The sequence below is a fragment of the Salvelinus sp. IW2-2015 genome, unplaced genomic scaffold (assembly GCF_002910315.2).
Source record: "Salvelinus sp. IW2-2015 unplaced genomic scaffold, ASM291031v2 Un_scaffold803, whole genome shotgun sequence".
Taxonomy (NCBI): domain Eukaryota; kingdom Metazoa; phylum Chordata; class Actinopteri; order Salmoniformes; family Salmonidae; genus Salvelinus; species Salvelinus sp. IW2-2015.
In genome coordinates, this window is record NW_019942617.1 from 416093 (window position 1) to 439803 (window position 23711).

Sequence of the window (23711 nt, forward strand, 5' to 3'; positions counted from 1 at the left end):
ATTTCCATTCAGATGTACTGTACATTTATCAGTAAGAAAATGCATGCATGATACACTATAACAGTATTTTGCAAGCAAAGTTGTGTGGCTATACATACAGTTGTGGCAAAAAGTTTTGAGAATGACACAAATATTAATTTTCACAAAGTCTGCTGCCTCAGTTTGTATGATGGCAATTTGCATACACTCCAGAATGTTATGAAGAGGGATCAGATGAATTGCACATTTTTGCAAAGTCCCGCTTTTCCATGCAAATGAACTGAATCCCCCCAAAACATTTCCACTGCATTTCAGCCCTGCCACAAAAGGACCAGCTGACATCATGTCAGTGATTCTCTCGTTAACACAGGTGTGAGTGTTGACGAGGTCAAGGCTGGAGATCACTCTGTCATGCTGATTGAGTTCGAATAACAGACTGGAAGCTTCAAAAGGAGGATGGTGCTTGGAATCATTGTTCTTCCTCTGTCAATGATGGTTACCTGCAAGGAAACACGTGCCGTCATCATTGCTTTGCACAAAAAGGGCTTCACAGGCAAGGATATTGCTGCCAGTAAGATTGCACCTAAATCAACCATTTATCGGATCATCAAGAACTTNAAAGGGCTTCACAGGCAAGGATATTGCTGCCAGTAAGATTGCACCTAAATCAACCATTTATCGGATCATCAAGAACTTCAAGGAGAGCGGTTCAATTGTTGTGAAGAAGGCTTCAGGGCGCCCAAGAAAGTCCAGCAAGTGCCAGGACCGTCTCCTAAAGTTGATTCAGCTGCGGGATCGGGGCACCACCAGTACAGAGCTTGCTCAGGAATGGCAGCAGGCAGGCGTGAGTGCATCTGCACGCATAGTGAGTCGAAGACTTTTGGAGGATGGCCTGGTGTCAAGAAGGGCAGCAAAGAAGCAACTTCTCTCCAGGAAAAACATCAGGGACAGACTGATATTCTGCAAAAGGTACAGGGATTGGACTGCTGATGACTGGGGTAAAGTCATTTTCTCTGATGAATCCCCTTTCCCGATTGTTTGGGGCATCCGGAAAAAAGCTTGTCCGGAGAAGACAAGGTGAGCGCTACAACCAGTCCTGTGTCATGCCAACAGTAAAGCATCCTGAAACCATTCATGTGTGGGGTTGCTTCTCAGCCAAGGGAATGGGCTCACTCACAATTTTGCCTAACAACACAGCCATGAATAAAGAATGGTACCAACACATCCTCCGAGAGCAACTTCTCCCAACCATCCAGAAACAGTTTGGTGACGAACAATGCCTTTTCCAGCATGATGGAGCACCTTGCCATAAGGCAAAACTAAGTGGCTCGGGGAACACAACATTGATATTTTGGGTCCAAGGCGTGGAAACTCCCCAGACCTTAATCCCATTGATAACTTGTGGTCAATCCTCAAGAGGCAGGTGAACAAACAAAAACCCACAAATGCTGACAAACTCCAAGCATTGATTATGCAAGAATGGGCTGCCATCAGTCAGGATGTGGCCCAGAAGTTAATTGACAGCATGCCAGGGCGGATTGCAGAGGTCTTGAAAAAGAAGGGTCAACACTGCACATATTGACTCTTTGCATCAACTTCATGTAATTGTCAATAAAAGCCTTTAACACTTATGAAATGCTTGTTATTATACTTCAGTATTCCATAGTAACATCTGACAAAAATATCTAAAGACACTGAGGCAGCAGACTTTGTGGAAATTAATATTTGTGTCATTCCCAAAACTTTCGGCCACGACTGAACATTTTACACATAATATACTAAGTGGACATTGCCTTCCCCTTATAAATTGAGAGAAGAGCCACAGAAACATATCATAAATCCCACTCCCAGCTCATCCAAGATCTGTAACAATTTTCTGACTTGATGTAGGCAGTGTAGGCACTAGGCAGAGAATGTGTCCTGTATCACTGTTCTAGGACCAGTCCTCAACCCTCCTCAACCCTCCAAACCCAAACCATTAGATGATAGAAACAGATCTAGCCCCCAAACAAGCATATCCACGCATCCTCTCTCTGTCACCATGGAGCTGGGTGCCTCTGCTCCTAACTCCTAAGCTGTTATGCCGCCTACGATTCTGAAATCCTGCTTAGAGGCAGAAAGACGCTGCTCAATTCAGCAGGCTTTATGTGGCGGCACTATGCCTCGCCATGTGGCACGGTGCTCAGGGTTTTAGATGTGATGGTCTGGCGACTGTGCTGCTGCTGCTGCGTGCGTGCGTGCGTGCGTGCGTGTGTGCGTGCGTGCGTGTATAGCAGGGCCGTGACCGGATGTGGCAGCATGCAGCAGTGTGCTGGGTCACATCACAGCAGGGACTCTCTCTGCCCAGGAAGAGACAGAGAGGAGGAGTGATGCCATACAGTCTACAAGCTGGAGAGAAGAGGACTGCTAAACCTACAGATGTGTGATCTTAATTTGAGCCAGTTCTCTACAGCAGGACAATAATCCTGAAGCAACAGGAAATGTGAATTATTATGTGGATTCTAATTAATGGACATTTTTGTAGGGGTTGATACATKTTTCATAAAGGGAAAATCAAGTCTGAAATTTCAAAGTAGAAATGACAAACTTCAGAAGCCTTTTTAAACCTCAAATACACTACATATTTTACATTTCCTGCATTGCAAGGTGATCAAATTAAGATCCTACATATGTAGCTTCAGGGGATCTCTCTGCCCAGGGAGAGACAGAGAGGAAGACTGATGCCGTATACTGTAACACTTCCAGCTGTCTCCTGGAGACAGAGAGGAGACAGAGAGGAAGACTGATGCCGTATACTGTAACACTTCCAGCTGTCTCCTGGAGACAAGAGAGGGGAGGGCTGCTAAACCTCCAGCCTAGTACAGCCCTGATGAGGTGTTAAGTAAGGACATGTTTTTGTTTACTAATACTATAAGCCTTTGAGAGTTGTGAGAGAGCGTATTGAGAATGTGTGTGAAGTGTGTCCTTTAAGAGCTTGTGTGTCTATATGCAGAGTGTTGAGTGTCGAGCTGAAAGTCGTCCTGTGATTTCTGTGATCGAATAGTGATCTACAACGGGTGTGTGTGTAAGGGCGGTGGTGGGACGAATGAGGAGGGGCCTGATGGGAGGGATCAGGGATGAGTTTGTCTTTGAGGGAGAGATGACAGACAGACACACAACACGCATGAAGCATTAAGATGACACGGACAGTCAGAGAGGAAAACGTGCATGAAACAAGTCTTAGATCATGCTCAACAATCCACTGTATATTGCTGCAAGCCATTTGGACCTGCATGCCACTCTATTTACGTGATATGCATATGACGTTGTTTGACCTGTATGCATAAACATGTGAACACTTCATGATATGCATCCTTGCAAGTATGCACATGTATGTTTAAKAATTTCCTCAGCCCAGTTTGTATTCAAATTATGAATCAATACAGTTATTGATTAGTTATCTTTATTGGATCACTTTGATAAATTATGCTTATATTTATCAGATGACTTTCAGAAGGTATGGGGGGCTTCCGGAGGCAACATTGACTAAAGGGAACAAATGGCTTTGATTGAGAAATAAATAGAAATTAAAACAAACTAGATAATCAAAACCTGAAAGATCAGATTATTTGAGCTAATTGACACCACAGGGACACAAACACACAGACAGTAAGACGGAGGTTGTTGGTCAAACCACAGAAAAGGTGGATCAGGGTAAAAACCGAGAAAGAGGAAGATAGAAGAAGGGACGATAGGAAGGAAGAATGGCGTTACGTAGAGGAACCATGCGCGGTTCACCTTGGATCTGTCTAAAGGCAGCGGCCAGCACTGTGGGCCGAGAGGAGACGGAGCGATCCCACTCAGGGCTGAACAAGGGGTGATCATAGTATTCCTCGTCAGAGTGGTAGGGGTCATCCTCRGGCACAGACACAGAGATGGAGGGGGCGAGGAACTTGCACCTCTCCCGAGAATTTTGGAAGCGGCGGAGAGGGCAGGCCTCCTTCTCCTCATCCCCTACATCTACAAACAACAGAAGAACGTACTGCAGGGGAAATTTGGACACATACACAGAGAGAAACACACTGGGAGAGAGGGAGGGAGGGGGGAGGGAGAGGCACACACACACAGAAACAGACAGGGAGGGAGGGAGGATAGAGGGATGTAGTGTTGGGGGGAGAGAGAGAGAGAGACAGAGAGAGAGAGGCAACAAGACAAAGACACAAGGACAGTGACCAGCAACTGAAAGTGAGTTTGGAGCCTGCCACTCGAAGAGAAGATGGGCGGACCACACAGTCAGAACAACGTAACAGAGACAACAATGTAAAGCAATGTAACAATGAAACCCATTGAAGGCTAGTGTTAGTGAACCGACTGCTGCAGTGCTGATAGACAGTGTTCCAGCGGTGGGCTGCTAGTGGGCCACTACATGCTTGCTGGGTGTTTGGTCACCGCCCCTAATACAGTAGCACAGTGGTGCCAAGGTGTTCCCTTATAAGGGAGATGGCTATGACTCATTATATAGGAAGAGAGGAAGCTATGTAGCTAACAAGTCAATTCAACTACCAATAACCAGTCTGTCTGAACATGGCTGGATCCTCCCACAAAATCTGTCATAGGTCACATGTCCACTTCAGTCAGAGTAGACTAGACAAACACAGACAACAGGCCAGGCACAATCAGAAACAAACCAGGAAGACAAAAAAGCATGGTCCAACAACAAGGAAAAACCAACAAGAAGACATGCTTAAACGCAGGACAGAAGAGTAAAGACAAAGACACGTAAGTAGAAACAAAAGAGGTCAGGAGGGCAAACAGGCTACCAGAGGTATATCTGCAAAGGCAGTAGGGGTGGATGATCAAAGTTAGAGGGGAGGAAGGATGCCAGTGGGGGGTGAGGAGGGGCAAGGTCATGCGAAGGTCATGCACTGGCRTTCCAAGATGCATGGTCAGGGAAGGGGGGAAGATAAAGGAGTATGGGCTTGTGGATGGAGTGATTGAGTGATTGAGGTAAAGAAGTGATGAAGGTGAGATGATTTCTAATTCTGTGGGAAAAGGAAGATGAGGAGGAGGGAGAAGACTTCTGTTTACTTCCACAGAAAGAGAATGAATGTCTAAGATACACTTCCTGGGTTTCTGTGTAACAACATGATCCAGGTAGGGAGCCTCTCTGATTGGTTCGCCCAAAGGTAACACATACTGTATCTTCCAAGGCAGCAGCAATGGGGTTCCAAGGGTCTCAGCACAGTCAAATACAACACATACAGTCTTGATGATAACATATCATTGACTCACATTCTCTCGCTCTCTATTTCTATTTCTCTCTCTCCATTTCCTTCCCTCCCCCCCTCCCTCCCTCCCTCCCTCCCTCCCTCCGGACCTTACCTTGCTCCAGGGGTCTGAAGCAGTGCTCAGCAGCAGGTGAGGGAGGAGGAGAGGGGGGCAGGTTTGCCGTGTCTTCAACTACAGAAAGACAAACAGATGGGGACAGACAAACATGGACAGATGAGAATTTATCGCGAATGAAGTTTGAAAACAGCTAACTAATAGCCAACCCTTTGTGTGTCTGTTGAGATAGTAGCTAATTAAGCCTGGAAAGGAGAGGATGAAATTAATTAGTCTTTCTGCTCTCTCTCTCTCTCTACCTGTCTCTCCTGTTAATCCTTTAAAGCTCCTTTGACAGTCTCTGTGAACAGTAGAGATGTGAATTAATACTACAATGGCTGTTTTTCGCTGAGTAATTCCTCCAGTGAGGATTGAGGAAATTCCTCCAGTGAGGAAATTGTATGAAATGCRAGGTAATTTCAAGAAGCTGCATTTATATTATCAACTGTAATAGTGAATTAGCTAATAGCAGTAATACAAATGCATTACTGTAATACAAATAGGTTTACAACAGACAGCCTCTGTTGGCTCTGTTGTAGMCTCTACAGTATATCCCCATTTTGATGTGTATCTGTCAGCTCCACCCTCCATAGATGTAGTATGAGGTAGATTTGCTGACAGACAGAGTCCTCACTGCTGGTTAGTATGAACTCAGCAAAAAAGAAACKTCCTTTTTTCAGGACYCTGTCTTTCAAAGATAATTTGTAAAAATCTRAATAACTTCACAGATGTTCATTGTAAAGGGTTTAAACAATGTTTCCCATGCTTGTTCAATGAACCATAAACAATTAATGAACATGCACCTGTGGAACGGTCGTTAAGACACTAACAGCTTACAGACGGTAGGCAATTAAGGTCACAGTTATGAAAACTTAGGACACTAAAGAGGCCTTTCTACCATGACCTTGAAAAACCACCAAAAGAAAAATGCCCAGGGTCCCTGCTCATCTGCAGTGAACGTGCCTTAGGCATGCTGCAAGGAGGCATGAGGACTGCAGATGTGGCAGGGCAATACATTGCAATGCCGAACTGTGAGACGCCTAAGACAGCGCTACACGGAGACAGGAAGGACAGCTGATCGTCCTCAGCAGTGGCGACCATGTGTAACAACACCTGCACAGGATCCGGTACACTCCGAACATCACACCTGCGGGAACAGGTACAGGATGGCAACAACAACTGCCCGAGTTACACCAGGAACGCACAATCCCCCCATCAGTGCTCAGGCTGTCCGCAATAGGCTGAGAGAGGCTGGACTGAGGGTCTTGTAGGTCCTGTTGTAAGGCAGGTCCTCACCAGAACATCACCGGCAACAACATCGCCGATGGGCACAAACCCACCGTCACTGGACCAGACAGGACTAGCAAAAAGTGCTTTTCACGGACAGAGTCGCGGTTTTGTCTCACCAGGTGATGGTCGGATTCGTGTTATCATCGAAGGAATGCGCGTTACACCGAGGCCTGCCACTCTGGAGCGGGATCGATTTGGAGGTGGAGGGTCCGTCATGGTCTGGGGCTGGTGTGTCACAGCATCATCGGACTGGAGCTTGTTGTCATTGCAGGCAATCTCAACGATGCCGTTACAGGGAAGACATCCTCCTCCCTCATGGGTACCCTTCCTGCAGCTCATCCTGACATGACCCTCCAGCATGACAATGTCACCAGCCATACTGCTCGTTCTGTGCGTGATTTTCCTGCAAGACAGGAATGTCAGTGTTCTGCCATGGCCAGCGAAGAGCCCGGATCTCAATCCCATTGAGCACGTCTGGACCTGTTGGAACGGAGGTGAGAGTTAGGGACCATTCCATCCAGAAATGTCGGGAACTTGCAGGTGCTTGGTGGAAGAGTGGGTAACATCTCACAGCAAACTGCAAATCTGTGCAGTCCATGAGAGGAGATGCACTGCAGTAATTAATGCGCAGCTGGTGGCCACACACAGATACTGAACTGTTACTTTTTGATTTTGACCCCTTCTTTTTCAGGGACACATTATTCCATTTCTGTTAGTCACATGTCTATGGAATTTGTTCAATTTATGTCTCAGTTGTTGAATCTTGTTATGTTCATACAAATATTGACACATGTTAAGTTTGCTGAAAATAAACGAAGTTAACAGTGAGAGGAAGTTTCTTTTTTTGCTGAGTTTAGATGTGCTGACAGAGAGACGTCCCATCAGGGGATAGAGAGGCTCAGGTGTGTGCACAGACCCTATTTATTACTGCAACAACACACTCACTCATTGCAAATGAGTGAGTGTGCAAGCTAGTGCCTCCCAAAGACATGACTGACATTTTGAAAAGAGGGAAGGCTATCAGCTGATCGTTGATGTTGATGATTTATGTAAATCTTCTAGTTAGCTAGTTAGTTTTTATGATTGTGATTTAACTTCAATGCTCTTAAGTAATGACTTCATAATATAGGCATATATTCATGATCTTCTAACTCATGATATATGGCTGTCTGGCTAGTGGCTTGTGTGGATTGTTTAGTATAGGGAGGTTAGCTAGAGTCTAGACTACCTGTGTTCAGTGCTTAATAATTAAATAATACATGATTTGGAAATCAGGAGTTTCTGGAACAAAACGTGGGCTTGAGAGGTTGGTGAGCTGGGGAGCTCTGATGTTCCGGAACACATGCGGAAAAAGAAATGCACCTTTATAGTAGCGCATTACATGCATAGCCTATCAGCACACTTCCATATAGTGGCATAGAGTAGTGGAGTAGAGGCGCTTGCAAGTTGCACACACAGGGAACATTCTTAGTAGCCTAGTGTCYTGGAAAAATGTGGCCTTTTCTAAATGCATTTAATGCAATTCTACATMATTTTTTAYGACTGGAGTATTTGGCAGAAACTTTTTTCATAGGCCTACCGGACAAATGATCGAAATGACAGGCTACTTTGACACTGACAAGCTGAGAATCTGAGATCAATAAAAACAACCTAGTCTTGATCCATCAACAGCCAAGGCCTAGGTGAATGGAGACATRTTGTAATATACTGTGAGGAGGAAATGATAGTCCTAACAAAGCTTTCCAGTTTCACATCCATGCCAAAAGCCTATCTCTCTCTTGTTTTAAGGATTGGCGTTCCGTCAACGGGMYAGTTGTAAATCATACGGCGTGTTATGTCAAGATCTCTGATTTTAGAGAAACAACAAATGTCGGTACATATAAGTGTCTTATATCGTCTGAAAGCTTAAATTCTTGTTAATATAACTGCAGTGTCCAATTTACAGCAGCTATTACCGCGAAAAAAATGCCATGTTTGAGGAGAGCTCCTAACAACAAAACACTTTTTTTCACCACAATAGGTATGATAAATTCACCTCTGAAGGTGAAATGTGTACTTACATTCTGAAATATTGCTCTGATTTATCATCCAAAGGGTCCCAGAGATAACATGAAGTGTCAGTTTCATATCCTAAAAAGGTCCCTATAGCATGCACGATCGATTTTGTATTTCCACYYGTTCAATTTGCAAAGAAAGGAATCTGTGAAAATCTCACCTTAAACGTTGTTTCAAMGAGTCAAATCACGTTCGTATGTATTCCTCAGAGATCCTAGAAGGTAACAAGACTTCACTATATCATTAGGGGTGTAGTATATCCTATAGGACACCATATTTGGTCAGAGAACGACGCCTTCATGGCACGCCGATGACGCGGGCGATCATCACTTGATCGACTGTATCTTTGTCAATTAAGCACCAATCGGTGCTTAACAAAGCTAGCTATATAGCCAATGAGCTGGGCTTTACGGGAGTATCTGGAAACCATGTATATGTCGTAAAATGTAGCTACTAACCTTGTACGACAGCATGCCTTTTCATTTTGGACCAAAATTAGTTATTTTATGAATTATGAAGTTATGAAAACTGGTTGTTTTGCAAATGTTGAACTTATAATATGGCTACTAATACTTGGAAAGCTAAATCAAAGTCCAAGTATACAGATTTGACGATATTCTTGCAGAAAAATGTAATATGAATGCGAATGTCTCCTTCACGATTTGCCCAAATGTACCTGGGGACTTCACACTAAAAGTATTGTAGTTCACTCATACTTCAAGTTATCCATCTGAAACTTTACACATACACTGCTGCCATCTTGTGGACACTATYGGAATTACAACCAGAGTGATGGCTAGAATGGATGAGCTGCACTACCTGAGCCACTTGTGTGGGTTGTAGTCTCATGCTACCACTAGAGTGAAAGCACCGCCAGCATTCAAAAGTGACCAAAACATCAGCCAGGAAGCATAGGAACTGAGAAGTGGTCTGTGGGCACCACCTGAGAACCACTCCTTTATTGGGGTGTCTTGCTAATTGCCTATAATTTCCACATTTTGTCTATTCCATTTGCACAACAGCATGTGAAATTTATTGTCAATCAGTGTTGCTTCCTAAGTGGACAGTTTGATTTCACAGAAGTGTGATTGACTTGGAGTTACATTGTGTTGTTTAAGTGTTCCCTTTATTTTTTTGAGCAGTGTATATACCACCACCCAAAAGGGCACTTGGCGAGTGGGAAGGCAAAGGGGCATGTGCTCAGGCAGACCCTTATCTGTGCACGTGCATGGAGAGGCTACTACATGTTGAGGGTCAATGTTGTATGTGGACTCCAGATGGCTGATCTGGGATCTGTTCTGCTTTGCTCTGGGCTTCTCTGACAGCTGTCCGGTCCAAGCTCTGCTCTCTAACCCCTACGCACGCACGCACGCACACACACACACACACACACACACACACACACAACACACAACAACACACCACACCACACAACACACACACACACACACACACACACACACACCACACACACCACACACATGCACGCATGCAACACACAGACGTACCCAAACACACACACACACACACCCCAACAGCACCATTTTAGTCCATTGACATCAGCCAAAGGACTTCTGTGTCACTTTCAGATTAGCTATGCTCCTCTGGAGGGGTGGGGAGGGAAGAGACGGGTGAGCCGGGACATGTCTTGTGTGTGTGTGTGTGTGTACCTGACTGTAGTCTTGTCTCCTGTTCTCCCTTCAGTACTGCCACTGCTTCTGCTGTCACCTCCTGCACGATTCGCGCAGACACTTGCTCTGTGGGACACACACACACATAGACACACACATACACACACACAGTTAGACACACAGGCACCCACAGTCATCAGTGATGTCTAGCCCAACTATATCTTGCTAATCATAGTGTGTCAAGGAAATATTTACTTATGGTCAGTACTTATTGATTGATCATTCATTTAATGATTGCTTTCTGTCTATCTAAGGCTGAAGGTTTAATATGCAGAGAACCGTGGTGAGAAAAAATTACAAAATTGAAATATGAAATAGGCAATCTATACTTGTAGATTTGGCAGCATTCTAACTGCAGGCATCACCATGGAAACACTGGTTCAGAMAGGAAGCAGCGAAACCTACTGGCCAATCAGAAATGGCTCTGGGCATGGGCCTGTGATTGGCTGATAACTTTGAGTCAACAACAGTGTGGGATGCCCAGGGTTATACTCACTAGGAACCAAACGGAAGCAACGGAAGCATGTTTTTCGTCGCAAAATGTTTGCTATGGTGTGCACTAATGAACATGACCCGGATACCCTCCACTGGTCACAAACAATTTCATCTAGATGACACCTTTACCCATTAGACATAGGTTTACAGTACAATGATTAAAATAGCATAACAAAGAWGTCAAGTAATTGTAAAACAGATGTGGAGTGGACTGAGTTCAGAAGAACATAGATTTATATGTTATTGTRTGTGTGTGAGTGTGCTTGTGTGTGTGTGTACTTGTGTGTGTATGTAGAGTTTGTGTATATATGTTGTAATGTAAACCTTAGTGAGCAATACATCCATGATTCTTGTGCATATGGAATCCAATATATACTGTAGATCCATACCACATCCTTTATTTTACACTCATGACTTTTACTGTCATAATTTAGAATTTTTGAGAATGTCAGTCTCCTAAACCGTGTAATTGACATGGCAACAGTGTATTTCAGTGGGATTAGTTAGTTGGAGGTGGAAAGCTTTTGTTGTCAGGACGTGGAGCTGTTTCAGAACCATTTTCCACCCACCAGACACTCACGCGCACATGCACACACACATGCACAAACACACACACAAACATACGTAACTCTTCTGGTAACACTCACCCACTCAAATGAGCCTGCTTTCTGTGGTTCCATTTTACAGAGAAAATGACTGTCATCCACACATGGACAAATACATACCATTGCCAAACCCAACTGTCATTACAGTCAGTTKAATCCATTAATAAACAGAAGCTATTCAAGAAAACGTAAAAACCTGAGCGAGATTGTTTTAAAGACTTCAGTAGGAGTTATACCTGCCAAGTAGTCAAAAAATAGAACAGAAYAGTCAATGCTGAAAATCCAGGAGCATCAATCAACAGCCTATCAGATACTGGTCAACGCTCTCAGATCTCCACCCTGAGATCACATCACGAAACTGTGTTTCATGTCTTGAATCTCAATCCCTCCCAGCTCAGTGATGTTGTGCTTGATGCATTGATGCAGCTCTAACGAGCTGAACAGGAGAGTCAAAAGATGGACAGGGAGGAGAACAAAAAGAAGAGATGATTTCACCACAGAGCCACTGAGACAGTATTAACAGATTCCTCCAAATCAAATCAAATTGTATCGGTCGCACATTCTATTGGTCCAGCCTTCGCCTCTTTGATCTCGGTCAGATTGACCTAGCAGATCAACCACACAGCATGACATTCCAACAAATACAGTCCAGGGCTGCGTCTCAAACGGCAACCTATTGTCTATGTTGTACTTCTTTTAACCAGAGCCTTATGGGCCATTTTCAGTGTCTGCATAGAAGCAAAGCAAATTGCCATCGTCAGCGGTTCTATGCCCTTTCTAGTCATTCTCTTACTTTGTCTCTATCCTGATTACTGACACCATAATGTCATTCTATTCTAGAGCCCATAGCTTGGCTATGATGAACTCCCTCCCTCCAAACAGACAGATATGCGCCCTCCAAACAGACAGACATACCCTCACCTAGACAGATAACCACTCCCTCCCTCCCTCCCCACAGACTGGGCAGTGATGTGTCCTGCATCCAGATCAAATTCTGCCTCAAAAGTCACACGACGACACATGCTCACACACACCTCCAACACACACATGCACACACAGCATCACCAGGTCGTTGTGTTCATTCCAGTGAAACAGCAGTTTACTAGCTGACAGACACAAACCACACACACACACACCACACACACACACACACACACACACACACACACACACACACACACACACACACACACACACACACACACACACATCTACTGTCTACTCTAATTCTAATGATAGCTGTCTTCTTCAGTCTTGTTTCAGCCCTTCCCGACAGGATGATGTTGAGTCAAAAACCGTTCACAGTGACAGCTCTTACTTCTCTTACCAAGTTTGTCTCATTGGCCTTAACACATTAATAAATAAATAAAAAACATGATCAACTAAAAATAAGGCACATTATATGTCAATAAAACCCCAGTATAAAAGAGAAGAACAGTTATATTCTATTCCAAAGCCACAACAACTACAATCCTCCCAGGCATGCAGACAATGCTGTACTAAGCTACACTACCAGGACAGAAAATGTTTTTTTATTACCTGTACTGGTCAGACCAGACTAGACCAGTAGAGCAAAGCGAAAACGGACTCCCCTTGAGTAGAGACCTGAGGCAGCCACAGAGTCAGACACACTGCCAAACGCAGGCTTGCACCTCACCGCAGGGTGGAGAGGGGAGAAAGAGAGAGAGAGAGAGAGAGAGGGAGGGCAGAGAGAGAGCGAGAGAGAGAGAGACAGCCGGCGAGATACCACCGCCAAAACTCTGTGTGAAGGGAACAGAGCTGTTGCCACAGCAACACACAACCTAAGTGGTCTGGGCCCAGTCTAATTCTGAGCTTTGGTTGCTCTGTTCCCATCCTCAGTCCCTCCCCTCATCTCCCCTCTCTCTCAATGTCTGAGAGCTCAGCTGCCACACCCATCCCCAACATGATGCTGCCAAAGGTACTGACTGACTAACTGACTGAATAACTGTACCTCTGTACATGGTGAAGCTCAAGAACACCATGACAACTGTGTCCTCCACAACTACCTCAACAGAAAACCATGACAACTGTGTCCTCCACAACCACTTCAAAATAAAACCATGACAACTGTGTCCTCCAAAACCACCCCAACAGACAAGAGTCAAAACAACAGAGTCAAACATCAGTTAACAACATCCTAAAACCCAATACACAGATATATGTTGGTGGTTATTAACAGTATAGTTAATATTGAAATTACATTACAGTTTGTGTTGAAGTGTTATACAGATGTGAAAGTCTGTAAATGTTCACAGCATACTACATTGGATGACTAGCAATGCGGCAGGTATTCAAACTACACATCTCACTTATCCAGTGGACACAGCAGACCTCCTAATAGGATAATCCCTCTTTACATCTTCAGTTCCATGCTTTAGTTCTTTGAAGCCATGGACAAATCTTTGTTGCTCAAGGACATTACACGTCTCTTCTCAACGCAATCACCCTAGTTCAACCCAACAGCTGCTGCAGCATGCAGTACCAACCTAGCGTCYGTCCGCCCCCCCAAATAGGTCCAGCTCAAGGCCCCCTGTCACCCGTTTGTACTCCCATCCTGGCCTCCCTGCCCTGGCCTGACCTTCCTACTCCCTCAGACAGACACAAACCTGAGGTGGATCTCTCTGTATGATATTGGCAGTGGTCCAGGGCCCATATTCACAAAACCTCTCAGAGTAGGAGAGATGGTATAGGATCAGCTTTACCTTTTAGATCATAATAAATACGATTCCATGGACAGGGAGGTCCTGATCTTAGATCAGTACTTGTACTCTGAGAGGCTTTGTGACTATGAGTTCAGGTCCTAACTGACACTATCAAACACAGAGGATTGGCACTGCTCTATGGTCAAGACTTGTATTCAGCAGCATTATGTTTGATACCAGTTGATTGTGAGATGATGTTCCAGTGCCTTTAATATGTCTTGGTGATAATGAGGGAAACGGAAAACTGCTGGTGTTAGATATAGTCATTATGAAAGACCAGAGAGAGGCAGGTTGTTCTGTCTTCTAAAACGCTGACAGACAGGGAACCATGCTGCCCGCCTCCTTCCTTAACAAGCACCGTGAGAGAAGCTGTAAGATGCTAAAACAACATCAGAAGTGAGATGCTAATTAGCCAATGTCTTTCCTCTCATCAGYACTCACTGACATAGTGTTGTGCACGTTCATGGATCTTAGTGATCCAAGATGGCGTAGCAGTGCAGACGTTGTTTGTCGTTCTCCCCGTGTAAATGTATTTTTTTTCMGTTTAAAAAAAATARTATTTMAATATAATTTATATTTTTAAATTAAWTATACCTTCCGGCAGCCCGCCTCACCCCATGTGATACGGATCTGCTAACCAGCTAATTAGCTACTAGCTATTTAGTCATTGTTAGCCACTGCTAGCGGCCTTTACCTTTAACACAGACACCAGCCGCTTTTAGCCTGGATAATACTTGCCAGTCTGCACAGCGCGTTATCAACCCTGAGCATACTGGACTGTTTTTCTCCACTACAACACCGGATTCCTGACATAAGCCCTGGACCATTCCTCCTGATCATCGTAGCTAGCTAGCTGCTACCGAGTGGCCCAGCCCCGAAGCTAGCCYTGAGCCAGGCCCATCTCTCGGCCTGCTCAGTGGACCCTATGACCACTCGGCTACCCAGCTGATGCCTCCCGGACTCTTCACTAACAGGACTAGAATCCACTACACAACCGGATTYTTGCCGTAAACTCTGGACCTTTGAATCGGATCATCGCTGCTAGCTAGCTGCTACCGAGTGGCCATAGTGGCTAACAACCTTGTCCCGAAGCTAGCACCAGTTAGCCTCGAACCAGGCACATCTACCGGCTAGCAAACTAAATTACTCMAGCTACAATACCTCTTTTGCCAACTGACCTGGACCCTTTGTCGACACGGAGCCCCGTCGTTCCATCACAACTGGTCTGCCGACGTAATTCCACCCGTTGTGCCCTCAACCGGCCTTTGCCGGACGTCGGGGCAGACGCTTCTACTAGCCCTGGCCTGCTAAGTTTTTTTGAACGCTGTGTCTCCGGCTTGCTAGCATAGTAACGACTACCTAACGGCTTCYCTGTTTCATCTAATGCTGTTCACTGGACCCTATGATCACTTGGCTACATAGCTGATGCCTGCTGGACTGTTCATTAATCACGGTACTCCATTTAGTTTGTCTGTGGGCCCCAGCCTCGAACTCAGGCCCTGTGTGTAGTTAACTGACCCTCTCTGCCTATTCATCACCATTTTACCTGTTGTTGTTGTCTTAGCTGATTAACTGTTGTTGTCTTACCCGTTGTTGTCTTAGCTAGCTCTCCCAATCAAGACCTGTGATTGCTTTATGCCTCGCTTTATGTCTCTCTCTAATGTCAATATGCCTTGTATACTGTTGTTTACGATAGTTATCATTGTTTAAGTTTACTGCGAAGCCCCTAGTCCCACTCAACATGCCTCAGATACCTCTTTTGTCCCACCTCCCACACCCTCGCTACATATTCTTCGCCAGACCCACTGGCTCCAGGTCATCTATAAGTCTTTGCTAGGTAAAGATCYGCCTTATCTCAGCTCACTGGTCACCATAACAACACCCACCCGTAGCACGCGCTCCAGCAGGTATATCTCACTGGTCATCCCAAAAGCCAACACCTACTTTGGCCGCCTTTCCTTCCCCTCTTTCCTTCCCCTCCTTCCCCTTCCCCTCTGCTGCCAATGACTGAAACGAATTGCAAAAATYGCTGAAGTTGGAGACTTCTATCTCCCTCACTAACGTTAAGCATCAGCTATCTGAGCAGCTTACCGATCGCTGCAGCTGTACACAGCCCATCTGTAAATAGCCCATCTGTAAATAGCCCATCCAACTACCTACCTCATCCCCATATTGTTTTTATTTACTTTTTTGCTCTTTTGCACACCAGTATTTCTACTTGCACATCATCATCCGCACATCTATCACTCCAGTGTTAATTTGCTAAATTGTAATTACTTCGCTACTATGGCCTATTTATTGCCTTATCTCCTTACACCATTTGCACACACTGTATATAGACTTTTTTTTCAATTGTGTTATTGACTGTACATTTGTTTATTCCATGTGTAACTCTGTGTTGTTGTTTGTGTCGCACTGCTTTGCTTTATCTTGGCCAGCCTGTAGTTGTAAATGAGAACYTGTTCTCAACTGGCCTATTTGGTTAAATAAAGATGAAATATATATATATTTTTTTTAAACATAATACATAACACAGCATAATGTCATTGTGTCATGCAGTGTTCTGTAATGGTTGGGTGGAGCTGGATTATGTGTTTGCATAAGTAAAAGGATTCAAAACTCTGTGAAATAAATGTACATTTACATACATCATATTCTTCATATGCCGAACACTTACCTGAAGACCATAGAAAGCACTTGGCATTTAGACAACACATAATAGTACAACGGCTTCAGTGACCTCGCTAAAAGTCAATGTCTTTGAAAGACAGTTGTAGTTATACGTTCCATCGCTACAGAGTGGGAATTAAATGTCAACAAAATTGTAAATGGACGTTGATTAACAGATACTCTAGGCAATGTTTGAAACAGACTATTTGAGCACTAGCCACACTATCCAGGCTAGACACTAATGGAGCTCATCCCACAGGGTACAGTGTACTTGTGGTGATAAAACAGAAGATACTCTTTGGCTGACTTCCTTACTGCTTCTTCTTGACCAATAGTATGGCAAGTCTGGTCTTCAACAGTGCATGGTATTCAATCTAACAGGCTATGTGACTGATGCTGTCTAAATGAACAATAGACATGAAAGGTCCTGGCAACATACTGCAGTTAAAATAGAGGTACATGAGGTTAATACGACTCCTGTCAGAGATGTTGAATGGGTTTCTGTTCGGTAAATGGTGGAAAGTGGAGGTAGTAGGTAGTGGTAGGTTCTGTGTGTCAGCAGAAATAGAAATGTTAAGGCAGAAAGATTGCAGGGACAATAGACAATACAATAGAGCTTTGGCACACTAAATTGTAGAGGAGCCGCTGCCATGGCAACAAGAGGAGGGAACAGAGCGGGGTATAGTCAGTGTGTGTGGAGAGGGGTGTGTGTGTTTGTGTGTGTGTCTCGCTCTGGGAAAACAGAGATTTTCACCCTTAATTGCCACAGTAATAATGGATAATGAATCTACTAAGGGTGCTTCAATGTTCACTGTTCCTCCCACACAGTGAGAGGTAGGGCCCCGCTTAGTGCCTGCTGGACCCACACACGCACACACACTCAGAAAGACCAACCAAACAGCATGACCAACCCCTGTGTGTGTGTGTGTGTGTGTGTGTGTGTGTGTGTGTGTGTGTGTGTGTGTGTGTGTGTGTGTGTGTGTGTGGTGTGTGTGTGTGTGTGTGTGTGTGTGTGTGTGTGTGTGTGTGTGTGTGTGTGTGTGTGTGAGCTGAAACAAGATAGCAATTAGACCTTCTGAAGCTGTCTTTCAGTTTGACTAGCTGGCAAACCAAGGATTAAATGTTACAATGTGTGTGCGCATGTGGCTGTGTGTACGTGTGTGTGTGTGGTGTGTGTGTGTGTGGTGTGTGTGTGTGTGTTGTGTGTGTGGTGTGTGTGTGTGGTGTGTGTGTGTGTGGTGTGTGTGTGTGTGGGTGTGTGTGTGTTGTGTGTGTGTGTGTGTGTGTGTGTGTTGTGTCAGCTGAAACCTCCAAAATGTTCTCGCTGTATTTCATATATATTTATACATCAAATGGTTGACTATATCCTACTATGTTCTCCAGCACATTGACTCAGTGTAAAAGTATTGCCATGCAAAGCCTGGTGTTGTTCTCAGGAGAAGCACAGTCTTTCCTGATGATCTTCTATTGTCATATTGTTTTGTCACCTCATTTGTCACTGTGCTCTAATGGTTCTCTATACAAACTCTTCACCCACCGTGAGAGCAAAAGAGCTGCCCATTTACCGTGTAGAAACAGAAATATTGTGTGTGTGTGTGTGTGTGTGTGTGTGTGTGTGTTGTGTGTGTGTGTGTGTGTGTGGTGTGTGTGTGTGGTGTGGTGTGTTGTGTGTGTGTGGTGTGTGTGTGTGTGTGTGAGCAGAGGTAGCAAACTGGTAACTGTGGTCGAAACAGCCACTGCAGCAGGTGGGGCAATGATGTAATGTCCTAGACAAGGCCCCCTTTGGTATCCCCCTATTTCTCCCTCTCCCTCTCTCTGTCATTCTCCCTCTCCCCTTTTCCCTCTTTCTCTATATACCCCCTCCCCCCTCTCTCTCTCCCTTCCCCCTTCTCTCCCTCTCCCTCACCATACTGATAAGCAGGAAAATGGGTTACTGGTCTGTACCCATAGCTTGATGGTCTGGCACCTTGCAGAAAGTAAATTACAGTCATGGGAAGGAAGTACTAGTACTAGGCCTAATTCTAATTGACAGGTACAACTCGACCACATTGTATAGACACACAACGTTTTGTCAATACTGGTCAATACCGATTAAGTATGTGGGTATAATACAGTAGTTATAAAAGCTCTGTCCCTGAGTCTGAGATATCAGGTGTCCTTACCAGCCGTAACTGCATGGTCTCCGTTGAAGCCGTTCTCTCTGGAGGTGTAGGAGGGRGGTGCTGCTCCATGGGCCGTCCCTGGTTGGCACGCCCTGTAGGAGGGGGGGTAGCCGTTAGCCCCGTGGGCTGGGGGGGGAGAGGGGTCCTGTGCCCCCGACGGGTCCCAATGGGGGTGGCTGTCTTCAGGTTGACGACTGTCTGCCATGATGGGGGTCAGTGGCGGCCAGGGAGGTCTTTCCTTATGGCTGGGAGAAGAAGAAGGAGCTTATTACTTTATTTTCTATCGTCACTGTACAGAGAGATGAATCCTTCTGCATTTTCCCAAACCCCCTTGAGACACACACCCACAGAGAGGTTGGAGCACAGGGTGAGCTGCAGTAAGAGTATATGGTCATGTCATGGCCAATAATAGTGGTGGCATAATGGATATTAACACTAGAATCGCCACAGCCATTTTTTAGGTGTTATGGCACAATGGCTATGGTCATGTCATGGCCAATAATAGTGGTGGCATAATGGCTATTAACACTAGAATYGCCACAGCCATTTTTTAGGTGTTATAGCACAATGGCTATTAACAGTTTGGCAGGGAGAAGAGACTATACAAATGTGTTCCTTAGATGGGGTATGAAAAGAAACTGTGATAGCATGGTCATGTCACTGTCTTTATAATAATGGTGGCACATAATGGCTATAAACACTTTGGTAGGGATACAGAAGGTATTGGTGGGGTGGAGGAAAACCAAAGGACATCATTCAAATTCAAAACACTGTTTCGCCTCAGGTCACGAATCACCCCCCACATCTATAGACAGACTGGAGAGCTGGTTTATGGACATCAGATCACAGGGCATCTCTCTCTCTCTCTCTCTCTCTCTCTCTCTCTCTCTCTCTCTCTCTCTCTCTCTCTCTCACTCTCTCACTCTCTCACTCTCTACACTCTCTACACTCTCTACACTCTCCACACTCTCCACACTCTCCACACTCTCATACTCAGGGCTGTGATTGAGTTACACAGACACTGAAGGTCTCGGCTGCTGCTGCCTTGGTGTCATCCTGTTCTGATTCACAGCTAGCTGCACCACTGACATGAAATAGAGCCTCAGCCCTCTCTGAGAAATCAATAGGACTTTATGGAGCTGCTGTCAACCATAGCACCTCCGTACAACCCAGGGAAATATATATGACCCACATACACACCCATGCGGCATGCACACAGACATACACACAAGAAATCGTAATTTGTCAATAGGAGTATAAAGCAACATGCAATATTGTGAACCAATCACAGGGAGGAAATAGATATGTTCACAGTAAATCTGTTGTAGGGGTCAAAGGACAGAGGATAATGCCCTCCTGCTCATTGAGTGAGTGTGTGTGTGTGTGTGTGTGTGTGTGTGCCCAAGAGTACAGGCCAGCTCTCTGAGGTCAGAGCACAGCAGCCTCATCGCCACGGCACCCCACTGAGAGGAAGATTGCCCACGGGCAACATGGGTTAAAAAATCTAATAAACAGCAACAGAGAGGATATCAATTCAGCCAATCACAGGCCAGGAGCTTGGTGGGTAAAGCAAAGCACTAGATAATGGAACCAAAGACCGATGCCTTGTTTCAGTAAGGTGCTTACAGCTTACAGTATACAACACAGCCAGCCCCACAGTGCCATTTAGTTCAACCACTGCTATACCATCGACAGAATAGTAGTGACTGACTCCAGAACAGACCAGGCTGGTTAAGCATCAAAATGATATATCTTTTGGCGTAAAGATGGCCCCGACAGATTTGGCAGCTCTGCTTCTAGCTCCGAAGCAACTTTGTAGGATTTTGTTTTTTGTGTGTTATTTCTTACATTATTATCCCAATTTTTTTGTGTGTTATTACATACAGCCGGAAATAACTTTTGGATATCAGAGCAGTGGTAACGCACCAGCATTACGACYGGGAATACTACTTTCCCGAATTGGATCCTTTGTTTGTACAGTACCCCCCAGGGCAATTTAACTTATTCCAGAGGCTGCTCCAAAACACTGCCGGCGGAGAAGGAGAAGAGGTATTCGCAGTGGACTTTTAGTCCGACACAGGAGGCGTGCACACCATCCACCGCTTCCGAGTATATTACTCACTAATGTTCAGTCTCTAGATAATAAAGTAGACAAGCTCAGGGCAAGGATCTCCTTCCAGAAAGACATCAGGGACTGTAACATACTCTGTTACATGGAAACATGGCTATCTCGGGATATACTGTCCCCGTCCATACAGCCAGCTGGGTTCTCAGTACATTGCACAGACAGGAATAAAGAACTCTCCGGGAAGAAGAAAGAAGGGGGTGTATGTTTCATGATTAACTACTCATAGTGTGATTGTGATAACATACAGAAACTCAAGTCCTTTTGTTCACCCGAACTAGAATACCTCACAATCAAATGCCGACCGTATTACCTTAAAATAAAATAATCTTCGGTTATAGTCACAGCCGTGCATATTCCCCCTCAAGCCGATACCACGATGGCCCTCAAAGAACTACACTGGACTTTATGAAAACTGGAAACCATATATCCTGAGGCCGGATTTATTGTATCTGGGGATTTTAACAAAGCAATTTTGAGCAAAACGCTACCGAAGTTCTACCAACACAATGACTGTAGTACTCGCTCTGGAAAAACATTGGATCACTGCTACTCAACTTTTCGAAATGCCTACAAGGCCCTCCCCTGCCATTCCTTCGGCAAATCTGATCAAGACTCCATTTTGCTACATCTTCCTATAGGCAGAAATTCAAACAGGAAGTACCCGTGCTAAGGTCTATTCAACGCTAGTCTGACCAATCGGTGTCCATGCTTCAAGATTGTTTTGATCACACGGCCTGGGAAATGTTCCGTGTAGCCTCTGAGAATAACATTGAAGAATACACGGATATGGTGACTGAGTTCATCAAGAAGTGTATAGGAGATGTTGTAGCCACTGTGACTATTAAAACCTACCCAAACCAGAAACCGTGGATAGATGGCAGCATTCTCACAAAACTGAAAGCGCGAACCACCGCATTTAACCATGGCAAGATGACTGAGAATATGGCCGAATACAAACAGTGTAGTTATTCCCGCCGTAAGCCAATCAAACTGGCAAAACGTCAGTACAGAGACAAAGTGGAGTCACAATTCAACGGCTCAGACACGAGACAGATGTGGCAGGGTCTACAGACAATCACAGATTACAAAGGGAAAACCAGCCACGTTGCGGACACCGAAGTCTTGCTTCCGGACAAGCTAAACACCTTCCTCGCCCGCTTTGAGGATAACACAGGCTTGGCGTGGGCTAGCCTGTGCTGGGCTTGGTGTGGGCTAGACCATGTTGGGCTTGGTGTGGGCTGGCCCATGTTGGTCTGGTGTTGGCTAGCCTGTGCTGAGCTGGTGTAGGCTTGTTGTGGGCTAGCCGGTGTCAGGCTGATGTGGGCTTGGTCTGGGTTAGCCCGTGTTTGGCTGGTGTGGGCTTGGTCTGGGTTAGCCCATGTTTGGGCTGGTGTGGGCTTGGTCTGGGTTAGCCCATGTTGGCTGGTGTAGGCTTGGTCTGGGTTAGCCCGTGTTTTGGCTGGTGTGGGCTTGGTCTGGGTTAGCCCGTGTTTGGCTGGTGTAGGCTTGGTCTGGGTTAGTTGTGTTTGGCTGGTGCGGGCTTGGTCTGGGTTAGCCCGTGTTTGGCTGGTGTAGGATTGGTCTGGGTTAGCCCGTGGGCTTGGTGTGAAATAGCCCCTGTTCACCTTGCCCACCAAATAACCACATGGGTCCAATGGGGTAATGTTTGCTGGGATGACACACACACATACTATCCACAGTAATGGAGTTCACAGCCATATTAGGGCTAGGAAAAGCCCTACTCTACACCCTCACCAGACACCAGACAGTATCTTCCAACCAAAGACATGGGCCTGTATTCACAAAATGTCCCAGAGTAGGAGTGCTGTTCTAGGATCAGTTTAGTATTTTAAAGCACTCGTACTCTGAGATGCTTTGTTAATATGGGCCAGCCCATCTCTTTATGACCGTGATGGGAAGACGCGGTCAAAGACTATACTGCAAGGTTAAAACACTGCTTAGGGTGTTGTTGTATCGGACTGATTTCAGGCCCTTTATCAAATTCTCACAAATGCAGCATTGGGTGTGTCTGATCACATCTTCCCTTGCCGGATATAAAGGTATTGTGTGTGTCCCAATTGGTGCACGTACCTACATGTATAAAAGGCCATAGGGCTTTGGTCAAAAGTGCACAATAAAGGGAATAGTGACGTAGACATGGTCACTCTGCCTGTATCCCACCAGGGTTATAAATCTCTCCTTATTTATGACTAGAACAACCTGAACCTCCACAAAGAAGACCCTTCGTCATCTTTCAACTCTTCTTCCCAGCACTTTTGGTAGACAGACCGTAAAACAGCCTCTCTCTCTTCTTTTTGCACCRAGTCTGGATGTAAAAATGTGTTCCTCAAAGGAGGTGTGAGGTTTTTTCTCACAGGTAGCGCCTAAGGAGATGCTGGTGGACGGCGGGGGTGATAAGGGACATCATTAATTGACCTAGTGGATGTTTAAAGAACTAGACATCCCAACACAAAACAGTATACACGGGTGAAGGTCTTTGGGGCTAGGGTGAGTGCAGCCTGACTCGATCGGTTTTACATGACCAGGAATCA

At 45.2% G+C, this 23711-nt stretch overlaps 1 protein-coding gene across 1 annotated transcript in view; it reads right to left on the reverse strand.

Annotated features, from left to right (window-relative positions):
- The window catches only part of LOC112068945 (microtubule-associated protein 2-like), a 48542-nt gene extending 29276 nt beyond the window's left edge, over window positions 1-19266 (reverse strand). Inside the window, exons 1-3 of the mRNA XM_024136182.2 lie at window positions 19032-19266; window positions 10356-10442; window positions 5341-5418 (exon numbers count right to left, since the gene is read on the reverse strand). Coding sequence (XP_023991950.2) covers window positions 5341-5418; window positions 10356-10442; window positions 19032-19236 — 370 coding nt within the window. The 5' untranslated portion in view covers window positions 19237-19266. The remainder of the gene's footprint in view (window positions 1-5340; window positions 5419-10355; window positions 10443-19031) is intronic.
- Between the last annotated feature and the right edge of the window lie 4445 nt (window positions 19267-23711).